Raw genomic sequence first — 25,928 nt, 5'->3', positions numbered from 1 at the left:
CAAAGGATGAATCTTATCACCGTACTCCCATCGGAAATACGCCGGAATCAGGCTGCTCAAACCCCTTTCTGAGCAATTAAGATTGTTTTGGATGGGTTAATATTGCTCAGTCTTAATTTTTTTGTAGTCCGTTGTTTTTCTTTTCGTCTTTTTACATTTTTGCCATGAAAATGTAGGTTTTTCATGAACTTATTAATTCTAATTGTTTCTTATGTTTCTTCTGCCTATTGTTTTCCTCTATTGTCCATTTTTGGTTGATCTATTGTTGTTTTTAGACAAAAATAACAATTTGACAGACTACATTATTATTAAATATTTTGATATATTCTAAGTTGTCAACTTAGTTTCAATTTGAGACCATCAATATGAAGTTCATTAATATTAGGTTTACTATCTTTAACCAAATCTCAACAAGTTACAGGATATACAAGCAGACAAAATAACAGACGGATAAATATATTCACAGACCAGAAAGTGTTATGCATTCTATTATCGTTACCTTGGCAATATCATTTCTGAAATGTAATCTCAATATTATTTAGCCTACTCCATCTCAGTATGAACCGACCTGATCTATCAATCATAAAGATGAATTCTGTTTTGATGTCTTCAGTTTCTACACCTTTCTTTAAATCAGGATAAAAGTTCAACATCAATAAATCTTCCCTCAGCAAGCCATCTGAAAATAGAATCATATTCAACTGGTCAAACATTAAAAAACTGTTTGTGTACTTAATTGCTTGCATACTAGTATGCATATTTATGCCTGCTATCTTGTGGAAAAGAGACTGAATGACCACCCACAAAGCAGAAAACGTTTGTCCCCAGATCTGTAATAGCATGTGCAAAACAACGGGTTTCACATGGGAAAAATGGAATGCTTATATCCAAATTTGTACTACCATATGCAAATCAAGAAAATCAAGATAGAAGTATATGGTATCATACCAACTTGAAAGCTAAAACTATCTCGCTGATGAGGTAAAAGTTTGTTCTCAACCGACCCTCATTGTAAACTTTTGGATGTAAGTCAAGATATGACGCCGAATTAAACGAATCGTATGTATAAGACAGGTGTTATAAAGTTCGCTTAATAAAATCCAATCTTCATGTATCAAATTCCCGAAGTTACAAGATACAAACATATGTCAGATTGCTCAAGGGGGATTACCAGAGAACTCCTTTTGTTTGCTATACAATCGTATGCTCAAGAAACACTATAAATATAGCATCGTTTTAAAAACAATACGGTATTTATTTTCCTTTTTTAACTGTCACTGTTCTTACATCCCAGCTCATTTGTTCTAACATGGGTGATCTGAGCCGGATCACCCCTGTTGCACTATAAAAATAATAATTAAATATACAATTATACGGAAAAGACTATCTATCAAAATTCACTTAGAAAAAATCCAGTGTTTATGCTGGGATTCGAACTCAAGACCTTTAGCATATCAAGCCACGACACAACCACTACACAAGGACGACTGGATACAAACTGTCAGTATTTTAACATACTTAAAGAAAGCAAGATATTTTTATAAGTGGGGCGAGTTGGCAGACCGTTATTCAGTAGGGTTTAAACCCTTTTCGTTAATATGTGAGTTGTCAGTGATTGTTCAATTTGATTTTACACTTTTTCAAAAGTGGGGCGAGTCGGTAAACAAGAGTGAGGCGATTTTTTTCATAAAGTGGCGATAAAGGTTGGGCCGATTGGCCAGTGGGGCGAGTTGACATTGTTTGATATCTACTCAACGTGTTCGGGGGTCAGAAAGGGTATAATTTATAATAAATCATAAAGTAATGTATAAAGTATATTATAATGGTTCTGTGGCGTTCTAAACTAGATTTTGTGAATTGTAAATGGTTTTTCGTCTAATCTTAAACAGCTGGGATGTAAAATAGTTTGTAAAAATGTAAAATATCCCACTCGGCTGACTCACCGCGTCATCGTGGGATAACTATTAAAGATACAACAAATTAGCGAAAAATTATCTGATACTCCTCCATTACATTTTACGAGATAAATAAAGGCAACAGTAGTATACCGCTGTTCAAACTCAAAAACAAAATCGGGGTAACAAACTAAAACTGATGGAAACGCATAAATATAAGAGGAGAACAACGACACAACACTACAATGTAACTAACACACACAGAAACGGACCAAGCATCAGACAAAATCCCACGAGAATAACAAATATAACATCAAAACCAAATACATGAATTTGGGATAGACAAGTACCGTGACACGTCTTATTGCAATGTCAATTTACACTCAAAAATAAGAGAAAAAAACGACGCAACGTTAAATTGTAACACACACAGAAACGAACTATAATATAACAATGGCCATATTCCTGACTTGGTACAGGACATTTTTAAAGGAAAAAATGGTGGGTTGAACCTGGTTTTGTGGCATGTCAAACCTCGCACTTTAATGGCAATGTTAAATATAACATAGAAATGACAACATAATATTACAGGACTACAATACAAATAAATAGGAAAACGTATTAGACAAAGAAACACATGATTAATGAATAACAAAAAGCATCAGGTTTAAAATTTAATACGCCAAAAACGCGCCTCGTCCACACAAGACTCACCAGTGACGCCCAGATATAAAAGATCGAAAGCGAAAAAAAGTACAAAGTTGTACAGCACTGAAGATCAACAGTTGAAAAAAGTTGTGTCAAATACGGCTAAGTTTGTATGCTTGGGATAAGAACATCCTAATTATTTAGAACAATTAATGCTATTGCAAACAGTAAATTTTATCAAATGAATATAACAGATATACATAATGAAACTGAAGTATTAACTCATGACATAAAACAAACACGAATACATAATGAATGACCAACACAGAATAGACACACCCGACTCAGTCCAGGCCTCAACATAGTAAATTATGAAAATGACGTCACATACGACGGTGAAAAGGTATTAATAATTACGTCACATACGATGGTGAAAAGGCATTAAAAATTTGAATATATGAAATTTCTGAAACAGCAGAAAAATTACGTCACATATACGATACCCGAACAGAGAAACGAAACTGGAAAGTTAGAAAGAAAAGTTAACGATTTTGAATCATTTGTATATTGACTTTTTTTCAGTTAATGTTGATTTTTCCATTGTTATTAAGAACTTCTTCCTCATATAATCCTTTTATTTCAGGTTTCGTTGGGATGTTAGAGTTCAACATAGTTATTTCAAGTTATGTTGTTAGAGTGTATCATATATGTAGATAAATGTGAAGTTAATTGATTATGCAAGCTTCTTTTTATTCAGCGGCAAATGATAGGACTAATTAATCACCGTATAGAATTGAAAACAATGAATAAAATATCTCAATTATCAATAACTGTAGCTCATATTAATGATCATTTATAATTTTACAAGAAATCACATTGGTTTAAAAACATTTTGTTAAAGATTATGAGATTATTACATCAATAAAGTATAATCGCAATAATACTGAACTCCGAGGAAAATTCAAATTGGAAAGTCCCAATTCAAATAGCAAAATCCAAAGCACAAAACACATCAAACAAATGAATAACAATTGTCATATTCCGAACTTGGTTCCGGCATAGTATTTTGTAAAAAAAATAGTGGATTCAACCACGTTTTATAGCTAGCTAAACCTCTCACTTGTTTGACAGTCGAATCCAATTCCATTATATCGACAACAATGTGTGAACAACACACAGACATAATCGGTACAAATGTCAAAAATACAGCAGTCAGTATATGATATTGTCACTATAAAAACAAACATATGTGTAACAAAAAGGTACACAGAAAAAGCACATTAGCAAAAATGAAAGTCAGGAATACAAAAATATACAATAACACAATAACACAATGACAGGATGTATAAGTACGAAACCACGTCATATATATGTATCAAAGAAACTTATGTTATATACAGCAGTTATGAAAAATGCATCAACACTTGAACTAACCTTTTTCTTTATCTCCTAGCTCCAAAATGATCTCTGGCTTATTTATATTATCATACAGTATATCAAACACTAAATCATGGTCGAACATGCACTCTTCTGCTAAATCAATCTTGAAAGAAATATATTTAAAAACAATTATGGTTTTATACTGACTAAGACACTTAAAATCTTGTCTCACAAATATATAGCATCTTATTCCCGCTCTTTCTTGTTTGCGTGTGTATAATGCAAAGTCTTGCTATTTGAAAGATTGTTAAGATACATGCCATTTTAGATAGAAGAAAACAAATATTAGAATTATCAGACAAAATATTTTCTGTCTATCTGTTAAATTTATGTGTTGCAGCGTGCATGTTCGGAAAAACGTCAGAAAACTAAATAATTAGAACATAATGTTTTAGGACTGCGTTCAGATGATATTTTGCGATAGTTCATAGACAAAATAGCAAATTTTTTGTAAGAAAGATTCCAAAGGACTATGATTCGTCACTCAACATGCTAAACATGTCACTAACATCTTGCCTTCAGATCTTACACACTGTAATACAAGAAAATACTCACGGAAGCAGATAATTTATCTTCATTGATTTTGACATTGAGTTTGTCATAAGGGCTGCTTACATCCTTAATACTATAGCAACCAGACACAGTAGCACTGAAACTCAATAAACATGGAGTTCTTATTTCCACTTTACCAGGAATAAACTCACGTCCAGGTACTATGCAATGTCCAACATCTGAAATATAATAGATAGTTATGATACAAAGTATGAGCTTTGTTTAATAAGCATTTATTTAACGCTTGTGTCTATGGCAAATGTCAACTATCATCACGTGTCAATTACCGCACTCAAATTCAATTATTTTTTGTCGTTTTAAGAATGTAATCAATAACCACTAGGCTAGGTAAACATTATGAGGTACCCCTTATCTCTTGTGATATCTGGCAAAACAACAAATATAAGTCAAAATCAAGGACACCAACTACTATCTTCTATTTTTCCACAAAAAAAATCACAAAATAGTTTGAGAAACCCCTTTAATTTGCATTGGTAATCACTCCTTGATGGATTCGCATTGTGCGTAGCACTGATTTAGCTGACTATTTTTTGGCCTTCGAACTTCTCTCTATCTGCTAAAGATAAAAACAAACGCATAAATAATACATATCGGTAATTAGAAGGTTAAATCTCATAACACCTCATTTGAGGAGTCCACTGACAAATTGAAAGATTTTTCCGCATCTCATATTTTTAATTTACAACTCTTCACTATCGACAATAGTTGTCATGGTGAAAGTAAAAATGATAAATAAATTATCAATGATAATCGTCGTGTAAAAGCAGTGACTCATGTAATGAGTCGTGTGAACATTTTGGACAAACAATTCTTATTATAGCTGCTCCGCCAGATTTTCTCTTTCAATAACGATTTTCAAGACACTAGACAATGTTTATGTTTTTGTTAGCCTTTGAAGTCTTACCGTGTGAATATCTTGGTAGCAACACTGTGGGTAATGTAAACCTCATTTTCCCGTCTGTTTCTACAGACAGTTCTGCAACATATGACATGGTCAGTATTGCCACCTCTCCTGATGGCAAGTTGCCAAGTTTACATACAAATATATCAGCAGATGTTTCGCATTCAGATAAGAACATAGCTGTGTGGCCACTCGATATAGCGTCATTGTAAGTCATTTTAGCCTGCAAATCCAAAGAGAAAAGTATTCAAAAATATGCTTTTAGGCGTTCCGAAAATGGCACAATTTAATAATAACTTTATTACACAAGGTAACTTTATACAATATACACATGTATAACTAGAAAGGTTACATAAGTGGATTAGTTCACCTTTCTTCTACAAAACATCTTTAAACCAACTAAGTTTTCAAACGTCTGACAATTTACCTATTTTAAATTCATATCCACAAAATAAACATGTAGCAAGCCGGTAACAAAGTGGCAGATATCCTTCCGCCTTTGAAAAGTTATCATGTTCTAATTTAAAACTTTTTAATTCTAAATTGTTAAAGATTCATTTCATATTCATATGTTGAATATAAGTTCTTTTTGTCATCTTGACATGATTTATATGTTTAGATGTTTCCTTTGTTAATTTTTTACCTCTTTGAAACTATCTTTTTATACCATTTACTTATCATAATATCTCGCTATGTTTAATTTTCATTTTCCTATTACATTCTGCTATTATTAATCTTCTGTTATTCTGCTGTATCAACTTTTTATTTATTCTGTTCTGCTGGGTTTACCCTTCTATGTATCAAAACATGTTGATATGTGGAACCTTTTTTAAGCTGAAACGCATATATGTGTTTGTCCTGACATTCGTCTATATTCATTCTTTTGTTTGTCCCAGCATTCTGCTAGGCTTTACCATTTATTTTATCCCGACATTTTGTTATTGCACAATTATTTTTTATTCTGTCATTTTGCCATGTGTTACCATTTTTTAAACTGAAACTGTATAATAGTTAACCCTATACTTGTCATGAGATTTTACTGTATACAACGTTTGTTCTTTCTGACATACTTTTATGCTTTAACTGTTGTTTATTCCTGGCAATCAGCAATGATTTACCATTTTTTACCCCCACATTTTGTATGCTTAACCTTCAGTTCATCCCGTCATTTATATTTAATTTGATATTTGTCCTAAATTCTGCTGTGTTTTACTTGATGTGTGTCCTGAAATTCTAGTGTTTTACTTGATGTTTGGTCCGAAACCACAATTATTTCGTTATGCATTTCCTTTAGATAATAAATTAAAATTAAACAAATCCCACCTGAGCTTTTTCAGTTAAATGTTTACAGTGTGTTGTACTACTTTTTGGACAAATTATATTTAAATTATAGAAAATTAATCTAACTCAAAATATGAACAATTTTATGCTAAGGGGGTCTTAAAATATTTTGACAGCTATAAAAGTACTAATTTTTTACCTTGTTCAGCTGGACCAAATCTCTACTTTACTCTAAAATTAATGACCCAAATATTTTGACAGTGTAATTTTATCCCCTACTTGATATTTGAGGCATTAAACATGTAGAAATACATTTGGAAGGGATATATAAAAAAAAATGCCAATAACACACTGTCCTGACTTGGGACTATATTTGTGGACAACTAACATTAAGTGACGATAATTGTGTTCTCGGACCGTTTGTCCTGACATTCGGCAGTGTTTTACTTGATAATTGACCTGATTTTCTGCTGTGTTTTACTTGATGTTTGCTCTGCAATTCTGGTGTGTTTTACATGTTGTTTGTCCTGATATTTTGCTGTGCTTTACTTGACTCTTGTTCTGACATTCTGCTGTGTTTTAATCAATGTTTATCCTGAAACTCTGATGTGTTTAATTTGATTTTTTCCTGAAATTCAGTTATGTTACCTTTTTTATATCCTTAAATTCTACCGTGTTTTACCTTTAGTTTAACCTAACATTCTGCTATGATTTAGCTTTATTGTACCTTGCATGTTAATATGTTTTACATTTTGTTGCTACTATTGTGTTTGAATGTACCGTTGAAAAATTTAGTCCCTCTTTTACCTTTTCTTTGTCTTGACATTCTGCTTTGATATGTTTATTGTTGACATCAGCTTCAAACTTGTAAACAGCTGACATATCATCCATTGGGAAGATAAAGATAGTCTGTAAGACATTTTGTGTGTCATTTGAATAAGTAAGCTGACTCTCTACATTGGCTATGAAGCCCTGGACTGTTACATGGACCTTAGATTCTTTCAGAGGTACTGCAATTTGAAACAAAGTTTGCTTCATTGGTAGATTGGCAAATTACAATGAGTCTCTTTCATTGATATATCATCGTTGCATTTATGAATGAATGGATAAGTGAATTGTATTTCTCATTAACTACAAATAACATAGTTTTAGAGAGTAAAATATATAAAAGCAATTACATAAAATATTAAAGCACAGGTGACAAATTTGTATATATTTGGATAAAAAATACAATCGTGGGGTAACAACCCCATTCTACCCTGATAAAGACATAACATGACATATTGATACGCTTCACCGATGTCTCTTCAAGTTTATTCCTAAAGATGGCTCAACATATTACTTCTAGATATGTTGTCCTGAAACTCTGTTATGTTTACGCGGGGTTCGTGTTGCTCAATTTCTAGCTTTTAATGGATTGGATGATTGACGAAATATACTTTGGTTTCTTAGAGCTCGTGTGATGAATATTACATATGACATCAATGCATATATATTTTGATAATAAAAAAATATTTAATTCTGAAATGAGGGTAATATTTCTTAAAAATATGATAAACACTGAAAGAACACGGAACTCCTCTTTGACATCAGATATCACTCACTCTGCACTCATTGTCCTAACCTCTAAATAATTATTGGAAAAATAACAAATCCAATTTCTATCTATCTTCTTTAGTTTTTTACCATAACACAAATAACATTGAATATCGCCATTAATGGACAACAACTAATATAACAATTCAACTGATATATTGACACTTATTTATAGATTTTCTGTTGACAATTATGTTTCTTAGTGTAGTTTATATCTTTCTATCATAGTAGTTTAATAAACGCAAAACAAGTCAAAATCGGCATTGATTGACTTTTGTCCAATGAGGAGTCGACTGACGATTTCGGCAATTTAACTTATTAGTAGATCGTGTGTTGATGATTATATTTTGCCATCTTTACAGTTTCTATCTATCTTTAATAGTGTTCAAGATAATATCCAAAACAATTGGTAAACATTGGCATTAAAGAAAAGTAGCTTCCAAAAGTGATCAGCTGACGATGTCGGCGATCTTGATTTATGTTTAAGTCTTGTCTTGCTGATAATATTAGCTATATTCTGTTAATCTGTTCTTGGTTTCAAGATAATAGACACAACTTGTATTTTACCTCTATGTTCTATTTCTAGTCATATCAGTAATGTCGGCTGGCAGGCGGGGTCATCTGATTTTTTGGTAAATGCCCAATCATGATTTTGGGCATGTTTTTATTATCGTTATAAGTATAAGATTTTTAAATTTTTGGGGAAATCGGAAATTGGATTAAAAAAATATATGCATAGTTTTAACGATTTCAATCGTTCTTTTTCATAGTTGTTATGTGTAATTTACATGCGCTTGTTAAAATAGTCCGTAAAGTGTGCACAAAAATTAACACAATTGAAACGTAATACAATGCGACAGAGGGAATGCTACTGCTGAGAAGATGTAGTTGACAATTGTCATATTTATTTTGTTTCCATTTTTTTTCTCTTAGAAACCGTAATAAAACAAAAAAAAATACGTAGCTTCCACAGCAAATTATCATCCAAATCGTCGATATAACTTAAAGGATGGATAAATAAACCTCCAGTTTTTGAAACCAAACTACAATTTGAAATGATCTAATCTCCGGATATAACTTGACAACTCTATCATAGGTCTGCTAAAATTAATCCAGTGATCTCATATGATAAGATTTCCTAAAGAATAACGACGACTTCTATAATTACTATACTATATATAAAAATATTAATTTTCGCGAACCATTTAGGTCACGGAAATTCCAAAATATGGCATCAGTAAGGAGAGTTGTGCAAATAATGTGAATACACAGAACCCCCATCCAAATTATCTTTAGCTAAAAGTATTCATCATTTTCTATTTTATATGTACTAACAACATTCCATTTTTCTATAATTTCGATTAAAATATTCCAAAATCTGAGTTAAAAAAAGTCAAATGCCCAAAATAAACATTGTCTGATTGGTTGAAGTACTGTGGCGTCAATGATAAGCATAGCAAGCCTCGATGTAAAGCACACGCTTCACATGAATAAGGAGAGTTTTACAAATAATGTGAATACACAGATCCTCCATCCTATTTATATTTTGCTGAAAATGTTGCAATGTTCATCATTTCTGTTTTGATTCTGCTAACAACATTCCATTTTTTCTTTAATTCCGATTTATATATGTGGAACCCGCAATAAAAATAGATGGCCTCAATGATTTAAACGCAACGCAAAAAATTCCGTTGACCCTGAATTCAACGGATCGATAATAGCATCATCACCATCAACAAAATGTTTACCGTTATCTTTGTGAAATTTCAGTTATATAGTTCTTTAATTAGAGAAATTTTGGTAAGTATTACTTATTAATGTTAAGGTTCTACTGATGTGCTCCTCTAGACCTTTTTGACGGTCCGTTTTATCCCATTTATCTCAATATTATCTCCGATGACAGTAATGTCAACCCGACCTATTCGTGTCAAAAGTGAAAATCGCATCGATTTATTGAACTAATTTCTTCTTAAACTGTGCATGCATTATTTCTGTATTATATGATAACCAATCACATTCACGTTGCATGTTTGCATGAAAATGGTCATGTATTAGTGAATTGTAAGGGCGATGCAACTTGAGGTCAGTGCGCGATCACGTGACATTATTATTTGTAAACAAATTTAAAACATGCTCCCCGCGTAACACGTGTCTGAATTATCCTTTCAAAGTGTTATGAATCTTTCAATCACTATTTTATGAAATATTTCTAGGTTTGCATATCAGTAGACAAAGTGAATTAAACGTAGTTCTTAGTTGTGTTTTTTTATATAGAATTAGAAGGTAAATCTACATAAGGGGGTCTCATTGGGGGGGGGGGGGGGGGGTTCTGATCCCAGATCCCACTTACTGTTTTGTCAGATTCCCATATCCCGCTTACACTATGTACATGAGCAATTTTCATTTTTTTGTCATTTCCGGGGTCCTGCAGAACCCCATTTCCCGTTTTCACGACAGACCTCATTTCCCGTTTTCATGACACAATAATTTGACTTTCACGTTTCACGCTTGCGAAAAATTGTCAATATTGGTCACGCTTAGACCCAATGAGAACCACACACTAGTCAGTATTTAACTTCACCCAAAAAGATGACTCAACTTCCCTCTATATTTAAAACCTGCATACTAATTTAAATAGCATTTGCTCCCCTTGAACACTATTTGGCCCCTTCCGTGTCATTTCCCTTTAAATTTGCTGAAAAGTCATACTTTAAGTCCATTTACAGTAACGGCTAATATTTGATTTTACCATCTTAATTTCAATTTTCATATTGAACACATTTGACCATTCAATATGAGTTCCCATGTATTTTTGTCATATATGAAGGAGGTTTTAGGTCATGTTTTCCTAAACACCTTATTGCTATTTGTCTGTCTGGGTTGTTAAAACCACAAAATCAAATATTGATGAATATGCAAGTTTTCAACAATCCCGGAACATTAACAAAGATGTGTGTGAGAGGGTGAAAATTACCCTTCTGATGTACTGATATTTTTAGCACCCCAAGTGAGAATCTAACTCAGGACTTTCAGCACTGTAGCCATCGGTCTTAACCACAAGATCACGAACTCACATTTGATGAACTAATTTCTTCTATATTAACTGTACGTGCATAAATTCTGTATTATTTGATAACCAATCACATTCACGTTGCATGTTTGCATGATAATGGGTTCTGTATGAGTGAACTGTATAGTGTATTGCAAAATTAATGCAAATTGTGACGTCAGTGCGCCTTCACGTGACATAATTATTTGTAACCAAACCGGCTTCTCATGTAATGTAACGGTTTATTTCGTCCTCTGTGATATTTTATCCTGAGGATAATTTGTCCCGGTAATTTTTTTCCAGGCATGGTATTTCATTTCACAGGTTGATTTTTCCCAGAGGAGTGAAAATCTATCAGATTTCTGTGTTATGCGGATAGTATGTACGGGTATATATTTGCCGTATTATATTTCACAGAACCGTGTGAAAAAGAGTCCCATTAACTACTATGTAAGTTACTCTCAATCAATATATACCTGACTATAATTATAAAATGTTTACAAAGGTAAGCAACTGTCTAGGGCCAGGTAAGGGAGGGGAAAAATTAGTATTAGTACTATTTCGCAGAACGATAAACAGATGCATAGACAGACCAAGGGGGTGGGGGAAATTTAGCTTATGACATATATGTAAGAAATCATTGAAGCTTGATGGGAGTGGGCAACCCTCTGGTCCATCAGAGCCCCCACACCTTTTTGAAAAGTTCTGGATCTGCCACTGAGATTTGCAGGTTTTCTTAGTAAAGATACCTTAAAATATCACAAACTGTGTGCTTTCCAGACCATAGTTTACATTTTTTTTCATATTTTGCCGTGTCAAAATGACCTAAATTTAAAGGACAGTATATAGACCCAAAAATGGTATATCACATTCTACACATCAAGATTTTAGCAGGAAAGACTGCCATTGGAGTTTTTAACCATTGTGACTTTTTAATTTGATCTACTCCACTAATTAAAGTCGTTGAAGTAGAATATTTAATGTAGGTTTGTCCACATTTTGGTATATATTAATACATGTTTAGAAATAATGTTGAGCCTGTTCCTAGATGCCTGTTATAGACTTCAATATTTATTGTTTATTGAAAATAAATGGAATCAATTCTTTCAGAAAAGTTTAATTCTATGGAAATGTATCCCCCCTTTTATAAGTTGAAAAGGCTACATAGAGGTCAATATACAGTCTCCAACAGAAAACCAAAAAAGGAAAAATAAAGTGAATTTTGGAGAATTATTAAATGTACATGCATTTGAAATATTTAAGATATATTGTTTCAATTTTTTTAGTTCTAGGTTCCACATAACTACCATTTTAGAAAACGATTTCAATGCTAAGTCTATTAGAGGGATATTTGATTTTCATTGGTTGTAAATATGGAATCTTATTCAGTGGCAAAGGAAATAGACACTGACAAGTCTTAGATAACATTTTATATAGTTTTGAATTTTTCTTCGTCAGTTGACTAAAATTAGATGGAGGTGTGTTCTAATTTCCAACAGAGGAGCAATCAACCTATATCAATATGTGCATGAAGCAAATTGATAGTTGCTAGATACTGAATGATTATATCCACAATAAAGGTTTAACCTGTGCATATATACTTAAAACAAGATAAAAAAAGTCATGTCTTTTTCAGGACTTCTGAATCCAATCATGTAGTATGGAATGTTATTGAGATATGGTTTGGGTGGATGGATGGTCATGAAGGACCTGTAGTACAAAGTATATCACTGGATTTAGCTCTTTGTCTAAGTGTATTATTAAAGTACTTTGCTTTGAGCTCAGTTCATTGTTATGCAATTCATTCTTTGTGAAATTAAGATTTGACAGACAACTCTAATGGACAAGGATTTGTCAAAGTAGTATCATCTCTATGTACAATGTAAGTATTCAGGAGATAAAAGCATTCTATTTTGATTTGAACCATACATTTTATAAAAAAAAGTGGGAACAAATTTACCGGAAAAATGCTACTCCCACTACTAGCAATATGATGCTAGGTTGTTTTAATACATCTGTATTGCCTGCTGATGACTCGGCCCTGAGTGTAAACGGTCCTTCAATTAGGAGGGAAAAAAATTATAAGGCCTATCCAGTCTAAGGGAGCTACCATTTGATTTTTATGGGGGGAGCTAGGATGAAATTTGAAAAAAAAGGCAGGACAGGATTTTGAGTAAAAAAAAAAGGCAGGATGAGTAACTTGGCAAAAAAAAAAAAGGCAGGATGACAATTGTTGTAAAAAAGTCAGGATAAGCTAAGAAAAAAAGAGGCAGGACCGAATAGACTGAAAAATAAAAAGGCAGGACAGAGATTACAACTAAAGAAAAAGGCAGGACAAAATTTTTCATCCTAGCCCCCCCCCCCCCCCCCCCCCATAAAAATCAAATGGTAGCTCCCTAATCGATTTCTAAAACTATACTTCATTGCACATGTTCAACATTTTTATACAACCACAAAAAATTTGGGGTCGTAAATTGGTATCCTGTCCGAAAGATGGTTTCTGGATAATAACTTTATTATAAGTCAACAGAAATCAACAAAATTATAACACAACGTTTATAACCACAAAAGGAAGCTTGGGATTGATTTTGGGGGTTATGGTCCCTAAGGTTTAGGAATAAGGGGTACAAAGGTGCCCAAAACAAGCTTTAATCTAGTGTCGGTTTAAAAAGTTGTGTATAAGTATTTCAATTGTTCTGAAATTGTACCACAATGTTTAATACCATAAGTAGAAGGTTCGGATATATTGTGTGGGTTATGGGACAAACAGTCTAATAATTACGGACCAAAAACAAACATTTTTGTAAATTCAAGACCCTTAATTGGAGTTTGTCCAGAATGGTTCTTGAATTACCTAATACCAATGCTTTATGAAATCTTCTTTGAAAATTGGAGTTATCTTTCTTTGTTCAGTCAACTTAAATCAATTATACAATATACAATGCAATATTCACTTTATTACCAACTGATAAATTAAAGCAGTCATTAATAACCATTCAGTGATTGCAAGCACTTTCTAGGGTATGCCCTTTTACAAATGGAAAAATTATACATTTTTTTAGTTTCTGATCTCTTAACTGAAGTTTGTCTCCTCTAAATGTTTCTCATTTCAGAAATTAAAAAGAAAATTTCTTTAGATATTTTTGTTTGAAAGGATTAATATTCAGCAGCATAGTGAATTGCTCCTAACACAAAAGCAAAACAAATATTTAAGTTCATTAGACCACATTCATTCTGTGTCAGAAACCTAAGCTGTGTCATCTATTTAATCACAATTCAAACTCAGAGCTGTTTCCAGCTTGAATGTTGTGTCAATACTAGCCCCAACTGTTCAGGATTCGACCTCTGCAGTCGTATAAAGCTGGGCTCTGCGGAGCATCTGGTCCATTCATTTGTTTATTTTTCAATTTGTGTGAATTAACATAGTTACAGTAAATGCTAATTACTGCACTTTCATACCACAACAAATATTGTATTGGTACATGTATCACTCAAATGTGTATCCATATAACAAAAAAAATGAAAAGGAATAATTTTGCATTACCTTTTGAATACTATGACTTTTTAGATATGTAGACATATTAAGACTCATTAGTAGATGTTGATAATATTGGCTTAAAATGCTTGAAATTCTATCAGATTACTTTTGGAGCAGTTATGAGTTTTGAAATTAGAAAGATCATATCATATGCAACAAGTGTAGTAAGTTTCAAGTTGATTGGAATTCAGCTTCATCAAAAACTACTTTGACCAAAAACTTTAACCTGAAACTCCCACTTCCATTTTCTATGTTCAATGGACCGTGAAATTGGGGTCAAAAGTCTAATTTGGCTTTAAAATTAGAAAGGTCATATCATAATGAACATGTGTACTAAGTTTCGAGTTGATTGGACTTCAGCTTCATCAAAAACTACCTTGACCAAAAACTTTAACCTAAAGCGGGACAAACGAACGAACGGACCCACAGACCAGAAAACATAATGCCTATCTACTATTGTAGGTGGGGGCATAAAAAATTTAATAAATAACACTCATAATGCTCAGATTGGTTGTCATCGTGCAACATAGTTAATAACACCATATAGAAAAAACATAGAACTCATTTTGTCATAAGACACTGTCAAACATCCATACATACTATCCACACTCATCTGTGTCCACACTTGTTATACTTAAAAATAACAATATATATCACATGGTTTAAATGGCAAGGTGAGTTAAACATATGATATTGGATTGCAAGATTATTGACATAAACATATATCATACTGTAATACTTAAATGGTAAGAGACAGCAAATTTCTGTCACAATGTACCTAATGTATGTGTTTCTTCAGTGAGAAGTCCATGTAGATTTAATTTTCTGTAATCCATGGCGTACAAGATAGTGCTGAAAATCCTTACAGTACTATTTCATTTTTTCTGAAAAATAATTAAATAACTTTGCTAACTTCCGGTTTGGACACAGTGCATATAAATTCGAAAAAAGTATAGACATGAACAATGATAAAAGAACTGCCCTAGCAAATAAAAAGCATTAGGAAGATTAAAAGTTCGAGCATATTGTGGTAACCCTAACCCTAATATTTTACAAAAGAGGGGCGAAATATAACAGAGGGACATTCAAACTCACAGATCAATCAAAAACTGTAACACAATGACTAAAAAGAAAAGGACAAACATAACAAACAATAGTAAACAAGACTCAACACAGAAAACTAAAGATTAAGCAACACGAATCCCACCAATAACTGGGGGTGATCTCAATTGTTTTAAAAGTATAAGCAGATCCTTCTCCACATGCGGCACATGTTATCTAAAACTCGACACATAGTCCCATTCGATAAGTCTCAAGAATATTTGCAGTCCTGATTAAGTATTCTTAATACCACTTTGCCTCATATTCTTATTAAGAAAAAATTCACATCCCTAATTAACTGGGCATTTAAAAAGTCGGAATGCGAGTACATATGTTCAAACTCTTTTAGATCATTTTTTAGTAGCAATAAACAAAAGAACTATGTCAATTGGACATGCTTTGATACTATTTATGCACTTGAATTTTTACTTGATAACATTTTTGTTCGCTTTGGAGATTCCGTATATCGTCAAGTTATTGGAATTCCAATGGGGACTAACTGTGCACCACTTATTGCGGACCTGTTTTTGTATTGTTATGAGTTACAATTTATGACTAAAATTAGCAAAGACCCATCAAAACAACATTTGATACAAAAATTTAACAATACTTTTAGATATTTGGATGATATATTGGCTCTAAATAATGACGACTTCAGTATGTATACTAAAGAAATTTATCCTGTAGAACTTACTTTAAATAAAGCTAATGATAACAATGACCACTGCCCTTTCCTCGATCTTGATATCTATATCATAAACGGGAAGCTTAATACAAAAATTTATGATAAAAGAGATGATTTTTCATTTCCTATTGTTAATTATCCATTTTTAGATGGTGACGTTCCCTTGTCACCATCTTATGGTGTTTATATATCTCAACTTGTACGATTCGCTCGTGTATGTAACAATGTATTAGATTTTAGCGAGAGAAATTTATGTATTACTGAAAAATTATTACACCAGGGTTTTCGATATCACAAACTGGTCAAAACATTTACTAAATTTTATCACCGGTATAAGGAAATAATTCGTAAATATAACTCAACATGCAGACATCTTATACGTTCAGGTATTTCACATCCAAAATTTTATGGAAATATTCTTTATAAAGCACAAAAATGTCAGTATTCTCCTCAGAAACTAACAAAACCTTTAAATAGACTTATTAAAAGGGGATATAGTTACGATACTGTTGTCAGGTCATTAAAGATTGCATATTTTGGATTTAACATTGATTCACTGATAGGGTCTTTGCATCGGAACTAAACACATTTATTTCTAAAAAAACAGTTGTTGGCATGACACGGGTTATGTTCTTCTCATATATTTTATGATAGTATGATACTAAACCCCTAACGGGAGGGATTGTACCTGATATTCATATGATGAAGACATAATCTTTCAATCAGTTTAATTGAGGTCTGGAGCTGGCATGTCAGTTAACTGCTAGTAGTCTGTTGTTATTTATGTATTATTGTCATTTTATTTATTTTCTTTTGTTACATCTTTTGACATCAGACTCGGACTTCTCTTGAACTGAATTTTAATGTGCGTATTGTTATTCTTTTACTTTTCTACATTGGCTAGAGGTATAGGGGGAGGGTTGAGATCTCATAAACATGTTTAACCCCGCCGCAATTTTGCGCCTGTCCCAAGTCAGGAGCCTCTGGCCTTTGTTAGTCTTGTATGATTTTAAATTTTAGTTTCTTGTGTATAATTCGGAGTTTAGTATGACGTCCATTATCACTGTACTATTATGCATATTTTAGGGGCCAGCTGAAGGACACCTACGGGTGCGGGAATTCTCGCTACATTGAAGACCCATTGGTTGCCTTCGGCTGTTGTTTGCTCTATGGTCGGGTGGTTGTCGCTTTGACATATTCACCATTTCCTTTCTCAATTTTATTAAAAGCTGTAATATTATGATTGTTTCCAACAATATAAATTGGGTTCTAAAGAGCCACTCTTCACTGTTAATGTATGAGTATGTATGAAAGGCATATCCTACTTTAAATGAATATTTCTTACTTATTTACTTATTTTGTGTGTTCTCAATCCGGAAGAATAAATAATGGACATTATTATTGAAAAAAACAATAATGACAAGTTTTAAACATTTTCTGCTGACTGTATCCCGAAACACACATAAGTAACGTTACAATTAAGCGTTTAAAATGAACATGATTGTAAATGACTAAATATTTAAACTTAATTTACCCGTCAACGTTGAAGCATCCGATCCGGGAAGGAGTATGCAATCCACAGGTTGAAATATCTTCCCAATCGTATAAATCGATTTTCCAACAGATAAAAACGAACCTTTCTTAGTTGTTATCAATGTTGTGTATAAATGGATAAAACCAAATATCCCTAAGTTACATAATTTTTTAGTCGGATAGAAGATATTTTAACAGAATCTCGACTCAGATCGGCTGCAATTACACGTTTCTTATTTAAGAGTTCAACTTTTATTCTTGTTTTTGTAAATATGAGATATTATTGGAGGATGATTCATTGTTCCTTTTTATATCATGTAAAATATTTGTATCGCTAGGCTGATAAGATAAATGCATAGTTTGCACTATATGACATTGTGATAGTTTGTAACAAACTCTTTTTGTCTTTTTCTTTCATAAAAAAGGGGAAGCGAAAAAGGAGAAGGCTTAAATATATATAAGCTGGTGATAAATATACCACACATTGCTAATAGAAAATCAAAGAAAATACAAACAACAGTCCACAAAACACTCATAGGAATTATAGATTATGTCTGAAGTGGAACTATTGAGAAATATTGAAATTCTACAAAAAAAACATTGACAATCTGAGAGATTGCAAAACAAATATGGTGTCAACTAGCAAAGTGCAAGACATGACGACAAAACTCATACGAAAATAAAAACAGTCGTACTTTTAAATAGAAACTTGTAAGTTGAAGTAAATAGCAACCAACTAGAAAAGGCAGCACATAAATTAGTTTCGCATCACCTATACTTGAATATGCAGGACAGTAGAAGAGAATTAAAATCTTGCAGTTAGGGTAAACACAAACGCCTACTTTCAAAAGAAGTATATAAACTCAACATAGATACCAGGAATGAAATTTTATATTTACGCCAGACGCGTGTTTCATCTACCAATGACTACAGTTACGCTCGAATAAAAACATGTTAAAAAGGCCAAATAAAGTACAAAGTTGACGAGCATTGAAGGCCAAAAAATCCTAAAGTCTTGCCAAATATAGCTAATTTAATCTATCCCAGAGGGAAAAAAACCATTATTTATTCCAGATTACAGATGAATATAATGAATTAGTCAAGGTTGAGATGTTTTTTTTTGTGCTCCAAAACATATGTTGGTTTTCACTGTTTATAAGGTTCGTGTCTATGTATGTTTCGTTTGTTCTTGTTGCACTTTAGTATTCCTGTTGTACCTTTGTTTTCCTCTTATAGTTGATGTGTTTCCCTCGGTTTTAATATGTAACCCGGATTTACTTTCTCTTAATCGATTTATGACTTTTGAACATCGGTATAATACTGTTGTCTTTTTTTTTCTCTAAATATTTGATTACCTTTATTAGTTTCCTTTTCCATCTCATTTCCTTGTTTTTATAAACTGTCTTCAATGCTTCTTCCAGTACTAACTATGTCTCATCATCAAAGAAGATCTCTTTTTGTTTTTGAGTCCTACTGTTCACTAATGAAAGGTGGTATATTATCTAATTCACGTAATGATAACTGTCTGAATGAATTAATTTTACTGAAGAGGAAAAAGCGTCTTCAATACATAAGTTTGACCATTATGTCTGAAAAGATATGGAAAAGGAGACGATGTCAAGAAAGAAAGAAAGTACCAATTGCAAGTTATAGAACGACAGCTAACACAATAAGAAAAAAAATTTACAAAAGAGTATGAGGTGCTTACTTGAATGTCTAGGCATCTTCAACAATAGCCACTTTTATAGACGTCTAGTATTTGAATCAGTTTAAATTTCTATTGTTTCTCTTGTATTGCAGAATTTTGTTTGTAGAATTTTTTCTGCTTTAATATTCTCACGACGGATGCCACATATGGAGCAGGATCTGTTTACCCTTCAGGAGTACCTGAAATCACCCCAAGTTGTTGGTGGGTTCGTGTTGCTTAGTCTTTAGTTTTCTATGCTGTGTCTTGTGAACTAATTTTTGTCTGATAGTATTTTTCTTTTTTTGCCATGGCGTTGTCAGTTTAATTTTGATCTATGAGTTTGACTGTCCCTCTGGTATCTTTTGCCTCTCTTCTATCTCCTTGTTTTTTGTCATTACAGACAACAGTTTTAGTTTGTAACCCGAATTTGTTTTCTCTCAATCGATTAATGACTTTCGATCTGCGGTATACCGCTGTTGCTTTTATATATATGTGGTAGCCTCTTTATTTTGTGTATATTTTAATTGTAAAATAAAGATGTATAATTATGTTAATATTAAATAAACTTCATAAGATATTGTATCATATAAACTTTTATTACACTGAAATGTTTCCATACATTATTCATGATTACTTGGATTTGATTGGTTAGTTTAAAGTTTTACCGCTCAGTTCTTAGTTTCTTTGTTTTGAGTTAGAAGGACTAATGGAGTCAAAATGGGCAGACATATATGTCCAGTAGCCATTGAAGAGTTTGAGAATTTATAGAGAATAGTCAGCATTGTATTATATTGACAGACTTGACATTTTGACGTGAGTTTTCTTTATCTACTTCTTTATTAATATTTCTAATATATTATATTTTCATAGATTGAATGATTTTTGGTATGAAAGGTTATTTTTCTCTATGATCTCGAAAAGTATTATCGCTACATAAAATGCATATATTATACACCTATTTTATTATATAAAGTACTGGTAGTCATTCGTTAGAGCTATATGTAAATCACTTTAGAAAGTACACACATTCCGATCGATACTTTGAGGTGTATTCGATAAGACTTTGTTATGAGTAGATTTTAAATACCAACGTGTATTACTTGTGTGAATTAGTCCGTACACAATAACATTGTTGATTGATTATAAATAGAAAACATAAACAAAGTTGTATTAGATAGCGAACTACGTTTCTGCACATATTTAAAGAATTGTCCGAGTTATGTTTTATTTTATAAACAAGGACATTATTTATATTGTATGTTTTATAATAAGGTCTATGTTTAAATACGGTTTCATTAAAATCCGTTATTTAACATTGTAATTTTGGTTTACAGAATTTGTAAGCTGTTATATAAATATCACTGTGTGATATACCAGTATGTACGTTTGAATTGGTTTGTGCCACAACAGTAACAACCTTGCTCCACAAGTTGGTAAGGATTAGTAATATGTTATTAGAATTATAATGTATTTCGTTTAAAAGGTTGAATTAACTATGGAGTATGTTAAGCACATAGTTTTGATAAAGAGTTATTTCCCTTGAGTTTAGATGCTTTTAATATTTGTTTAATTTATCAATGTTGTTAATCTGAACAAGTTAACTGAATATTATATGTAAAGACATTAATACTATGATTTGATGATTAAACATAATATTTGATCTCATTATGTTAATAACTTAAATGTATTTTTAAAGTGCAATGTTTTGTATAATACCATTATATGTAATGAAAGAATATTATACTTATCATGTGTGTTACTAAATTATTATTTGATCTGTAAAATAAGTATAACTTTATCATTGTTATTACAGGGTGTTTTACGTTACTGATTAATAAATATCCTGAACCCTAACAAAGCGACTTTAGTTTTCCTTGAGGCCTAAAAGTCAGCTATTACATTTGGCGCCCACTACCGGTTTTGATGGCACAGATCACCCCTAGGAGCAATCTGATGATTTTACCTACGATGTCAATAGTTACCACGTGTTACCGGAAGTATGGTTTGTTGTGATCACATAAGATGTCCACCACGTGTTGTTTATCAACAAAAGAACTACATGTGCGTGTTACCGGATGTTTACATTCTACACCGAAAGACAACAGTCCAGTTCATTATATATGTTCCGGAAATTACTTTAAATAGTAATCGAACTTTTAGATTTTCAATTTTGGAAATAGAACTTAGTTATTTTGTGATTGTGAATTTGATATTTATTTGATTTTGATATCAGTGTTTAACATTGATCTGAACTTAGTACTGTGGAATACTTAGTGCATATATACTAGCAGATTACATTGAAGGTAAATCATTTATATACTATTCCTGTATACATTTTAATGTTTTATTTCTGATTTAAACATTACACACACTTAGTTGAATTTAGTTTACACATATACTAGTATACATACAGTACTTAGTATTTGTTGATAGCATACATTGATACATTGATACTCGATTACACATACACATATTAGCATTACACTACAGTTGATACCCGATTTAACTTACACTTCCGTGCAAACTTAGGTGCATCTGTACTTAGGTTCATTCATACTTGGGTACATTTGTACTTAGTTACATTCATACTTGTTTACATTTGGACTTAGATATTTGGTTGATACTTACCTGACTTAGTATCACTTAGTTGATTTATTGCAATACACAACTTATACTACACACATAGAAGTTCATACTTGGAACTTAGTAGTTGTAGTTGTGCATTGGTGAAATAAAAACAGAACACTTGCATACATACTTAAGATTTTCAATTTTATTTTTTGGTATACAGGGATAGTATATTATATCTATGTTGGCTGACTCACAAGTAGCCATGAGGTTGTGAAATACAGAACCATGTCATATTATTGCATAATATGTGGTAATACTTAGATTTTGAATTTGAATATGTGATTTTGTATATTATATTTTTTAAACATAGATGTGATTGTTCCTGTTCACATGAGTACATACTGATGACTATTTTATAAATTGTTTGTATACATACAGAGAATGTGATATAATATTGGTGTAGTATTATGATATAGCAATAACTTGTCATTAGTTTTATTTGATAACTATATTGTTATAATATCCCATGACTGATTGAGTATTTGAATATAAGTGATTAATTTGATACTAATATACTTATACTGATTTTCCTTTGACTTTACTTAGACATTCGACGTATACATAGATAGTTTATTGAAGTCGAGTGAGATATTTGTAGTTTGATTTGTTGTTTGTAGTTTCACTTTGGTCATTTGAGATTTGAAGAACTGTTGTTCATACTGTGCATTGTGTCAGATTTAGAGGTTAGTTTGTTCAACAAGGTTTGAGCATACTAGGATTGTACTTAGTTGAGACTTGGAGTATCTTGGAACTTGAAAACGTTTCAATTTGTTTTGGAAACTGAACTTGACTTATTGATATATATATATATTGTTGAGCTATACATTACATTGATTGTGATTGATATATGTAATTGTTGTGATTGTTTAAACATACTTACATTGTAACACTTGTATTGTTGTAATCTTTGTGTTGAGATTATAAACGTAAAAGTTTTATAATTCTCACATTCTTGTTTAGCTACATGAGATTCTATTAATAAAATTTTCTTTTTCAGATTTTATTAATTATTATTGTCATATATTACATTTACATTTCTTATTGATATATTGATTATATGCTTTGATTATTTTCATATAATTACTTTTGAATTTCAGGATCTTACTTTAATTATGGAATTTAGTTTCAGATTTAATTATTAAGTCATACTTTATTGATTTATTCTTTCCACTTTGCACTGATTCTTATTATCTTTTGCAGATTTATATCTGATTTATTTAGATATTTTATTTGAATTCTAAAAGTTCTGAATAGAACATAGATTTATTACAGATTATTTCATTCACATTCAGACTTTTGTTTGATATTTTTACTTTCATATTTACTTAGATTAGTATGTCGAGTTCGGATTTTAAGCAGGAGTTGTTACGACTTGGACACGTCCTTGATAGATATGAAGAAGATCTCAACATATTTAACCAACAACCTAAAAAGAAACGATCACGTAGAAAGAAAAAACCGTATTGGTATGATCAGGAACATGATATAGCACAGCAACAGGAATTACCACATGAACCATGCATACCTTTTGACAATAGAAAGAAGCCTTTCATATGCTACAGATGTGGAAATGAAGGTCATATAGCTATAGGATGTCGAGTTATACTAGATCACTCTCGCAAGGCATACAACTTCCAACAGATTGGTGCTGAAGACCGCACTTATGCCTCTTATCAACAATAGTCATCTAAAGAATCACCTGGGTTACTTGGAAGTCCAAATGAAGTTTCAGTAAAGATCAACGACATAACAACATTAGCTTAACTTGATACAGGATCAACCGTTAGTACAGTTAGCGAGACATTTTACAACAGATATCTTCAAGATCAATTTATTCAGCCATTGGACCTGATTATCAAGATAGAATGTGCTGATGGAAAAGATATGCCATACTTAGGATACATCACAGCTAGCATAGAGTTACCAGGAGCAGCAACAAATGGTAGTCGTCACCTTTGTTTGTTTTTGGTTGTACCTGACAGCAATTACAACAGAGAGGTTCCACTACTACTTGGTACTAACATATTAAAGGAAATCATGGAAGATGTCAAGTTACGGTTTGGTACAAAGTTTCTTCAACATGTCAACCTACATACCAACTTGTACCTTACCTTTCGATGTTTGCTATTGAGAGAGAAGGAACTTCAGAAGAGGTCAAACAGATTGGGACTTGTAAAATCGGCTGAAGGAAAGACCATCAAGATTCTTCCAAACAGAGATGTAATTGTCCAAGGTTACACAGATCATGAGTTACCGTACCACACAGTATGTGCTATGCTACAACCAACTGATAAAGCAGCTATTCCAACTGACTTAGATGTGGTTCCTACATTGTTGTCATACAGTTACAGAAACAACGGCACTATTCCAGTTCACATAAGCAACGTCACCACTAGGACAGTTACTATTTCGCCGAATGCCATCTTATGCGAGATACAGCCAGTTTCCGTAGCTGATATAGAGATAGATGATGATTTAGATGAGGATCCTACACATCAAGTTACCATGCCAACGAACTTGTCAGATGTACAATTGCAGCAAGGGAAAGATTTGATCTAACAGTTCAGGGATGTTTTCAGCAAGAGCGACATAGACATCGGCCATAGTACAGCAGTTCATCACCGCATTGATCTCATGGATGAAAGACCTTTCAAGCAGAGACATCGCCGTATTCCTCCAGCCATGATCAACGAAGTACGTGACCATCTTCAACAGTTATTAGCTGCTGGGATTATCCGCCGCTCTCATTCACCATGGTCTTCGAACGTTGTTTTATGCCGCAAGAAGGATGGAAAGCTGCGCATGTGCATAGATTATCTTCAATTGAACCAGAACACCTATAAAGACGCCTACGCATTGCCAAGAAGCGAGGAAATACTTGATGCACTTGGAGGAAACAACTTTTACACAGTACTAGACATGAAGAGTGGATATCATCAGGTAGAGCTAGAAGAAACCCATAAACAACGGACAGCGTTCAGCGGACCCCTTGGATTTTATGAATTCAACAGACTGCCATTCGGACTCGTCAACAGTCCAGCCACTTATCAACGTTTGATGGAAGAAATCCTTGGAGACTTGCACCTGAACATCTGTTTCATCTACCTTGATGACCTGATTATCTTCTCAGATACATACGAAGAACATCTAGATAGACTACAAAGAGTTCTACAGAGACTACGAGAGAATGGACTCAAGCTTTTCCCAAAGAAGTGCGCATTTTTTCAGGAAAAGGTGAAGTACATTGGTCATATAGTATCTAGAGATGGTATACAACCCGACCCAGCGAAGATAGAGAAAGTTGTCAACTGGCCACCTCCAACATCTGCAGACGAGGTAAGACAGTTCCTGGGTTTCATTGAATATTACC

General features: G+C 32.6%; 2 protein-coding genes across 2 annotated transcripts in view; one reads left to right on the top strand and one right to left on the bottom strand.

Annotated features, from left to right (window-relative positions):
* LOC139519118 (von Willebrand factor A domain-containing protein 5A-like) overlaps nucleotides 1-18,484 on the bottom strand; it is an 82,762-nt gene extending 64,278 nt beyond the window's left edge. The window contains exons 1-7 of the mRNA XM_071310934.1: nucleotides 18,242-18,484; nucleotides 15,700-15,805; nucleotides 7,546-7,748; nucleotides 5,461-5,680; nucleotides 4,539-4,714; nucleotides 3,978-4,086; nucleotides 569-679 (exon numbers count right to left, since the gene is read on the bottom strand). Of these exons, the coding sequence (XP_071167035.1) occupies nucleotides 569-679; nucleotides 3,978-4,086; nucleotides 4,539-4,714; nucleotides 5,461-5,680; nucleotides 7,546-7,748; nucleotides 15,700-15,757 (877 nt within the window). The 5' untranslated portion in view covers nucleotides 15,758-15,805; nucleotides 18,242-18,484. The remainder of the gene's footprint in view (nucleotides 1-568; nucleotides 680-3,977; nucleotides 4,087-4,538; nucleotides 4,715-5,460; nucleotides 5,681-7,545; nucleotides 7,749-15,699; nucleotides 15,806-18,241) is intronic.
* A 2,176-nt stretch (nucleotides 18,485-20,660) lies between these two features.
* Nucleotides 20,661-25,532, top strand: LOC139519116 (uncharacterized). Its single transcript, XM_071310933.1, has 3 exons — nucleotides 20,661-20,740; nucleotides 21,262-21,360; nucleotides 21,741-25,532. Exon 3 carries the CDS (start codon nucleotides 24,443-24,445, stop codon nucleotides 25,115-25,117), a length of 675 nt encoding a protein of 224 aa, XP_071167034.1. The 5' UTR covers nucleotides 20,661-20,740; nucleotides 21,262-21,360; nucleotides 21,741-24,442; the 3' UTR covers nucleotides 25,118-25,532.
* Nucleotides 25,533-25,928: the final 396 nt, after the last annotated feature.

The sequence above is a fragment of the Mytilus edulis genome, chromosome 4 (genome assembly GCF_963676685.1).
Source record: "Mytilus edulis chromosome 4, xbMytEdul2.2, whole genome shotgun sequence".
Classification (NCBI taxonomy): domain Eukaryota; kingdom Metazoa; phylum Mollusca; class Bivalvia; order Mytilida; family Mytilidae; genus Mytilus; species Mytilus edulis.
The sequence above is the reverse complement of the archived record's forward strand: the minus strand, read 5'-3'. Positions and strand labels throughout refer to the sequence as shown.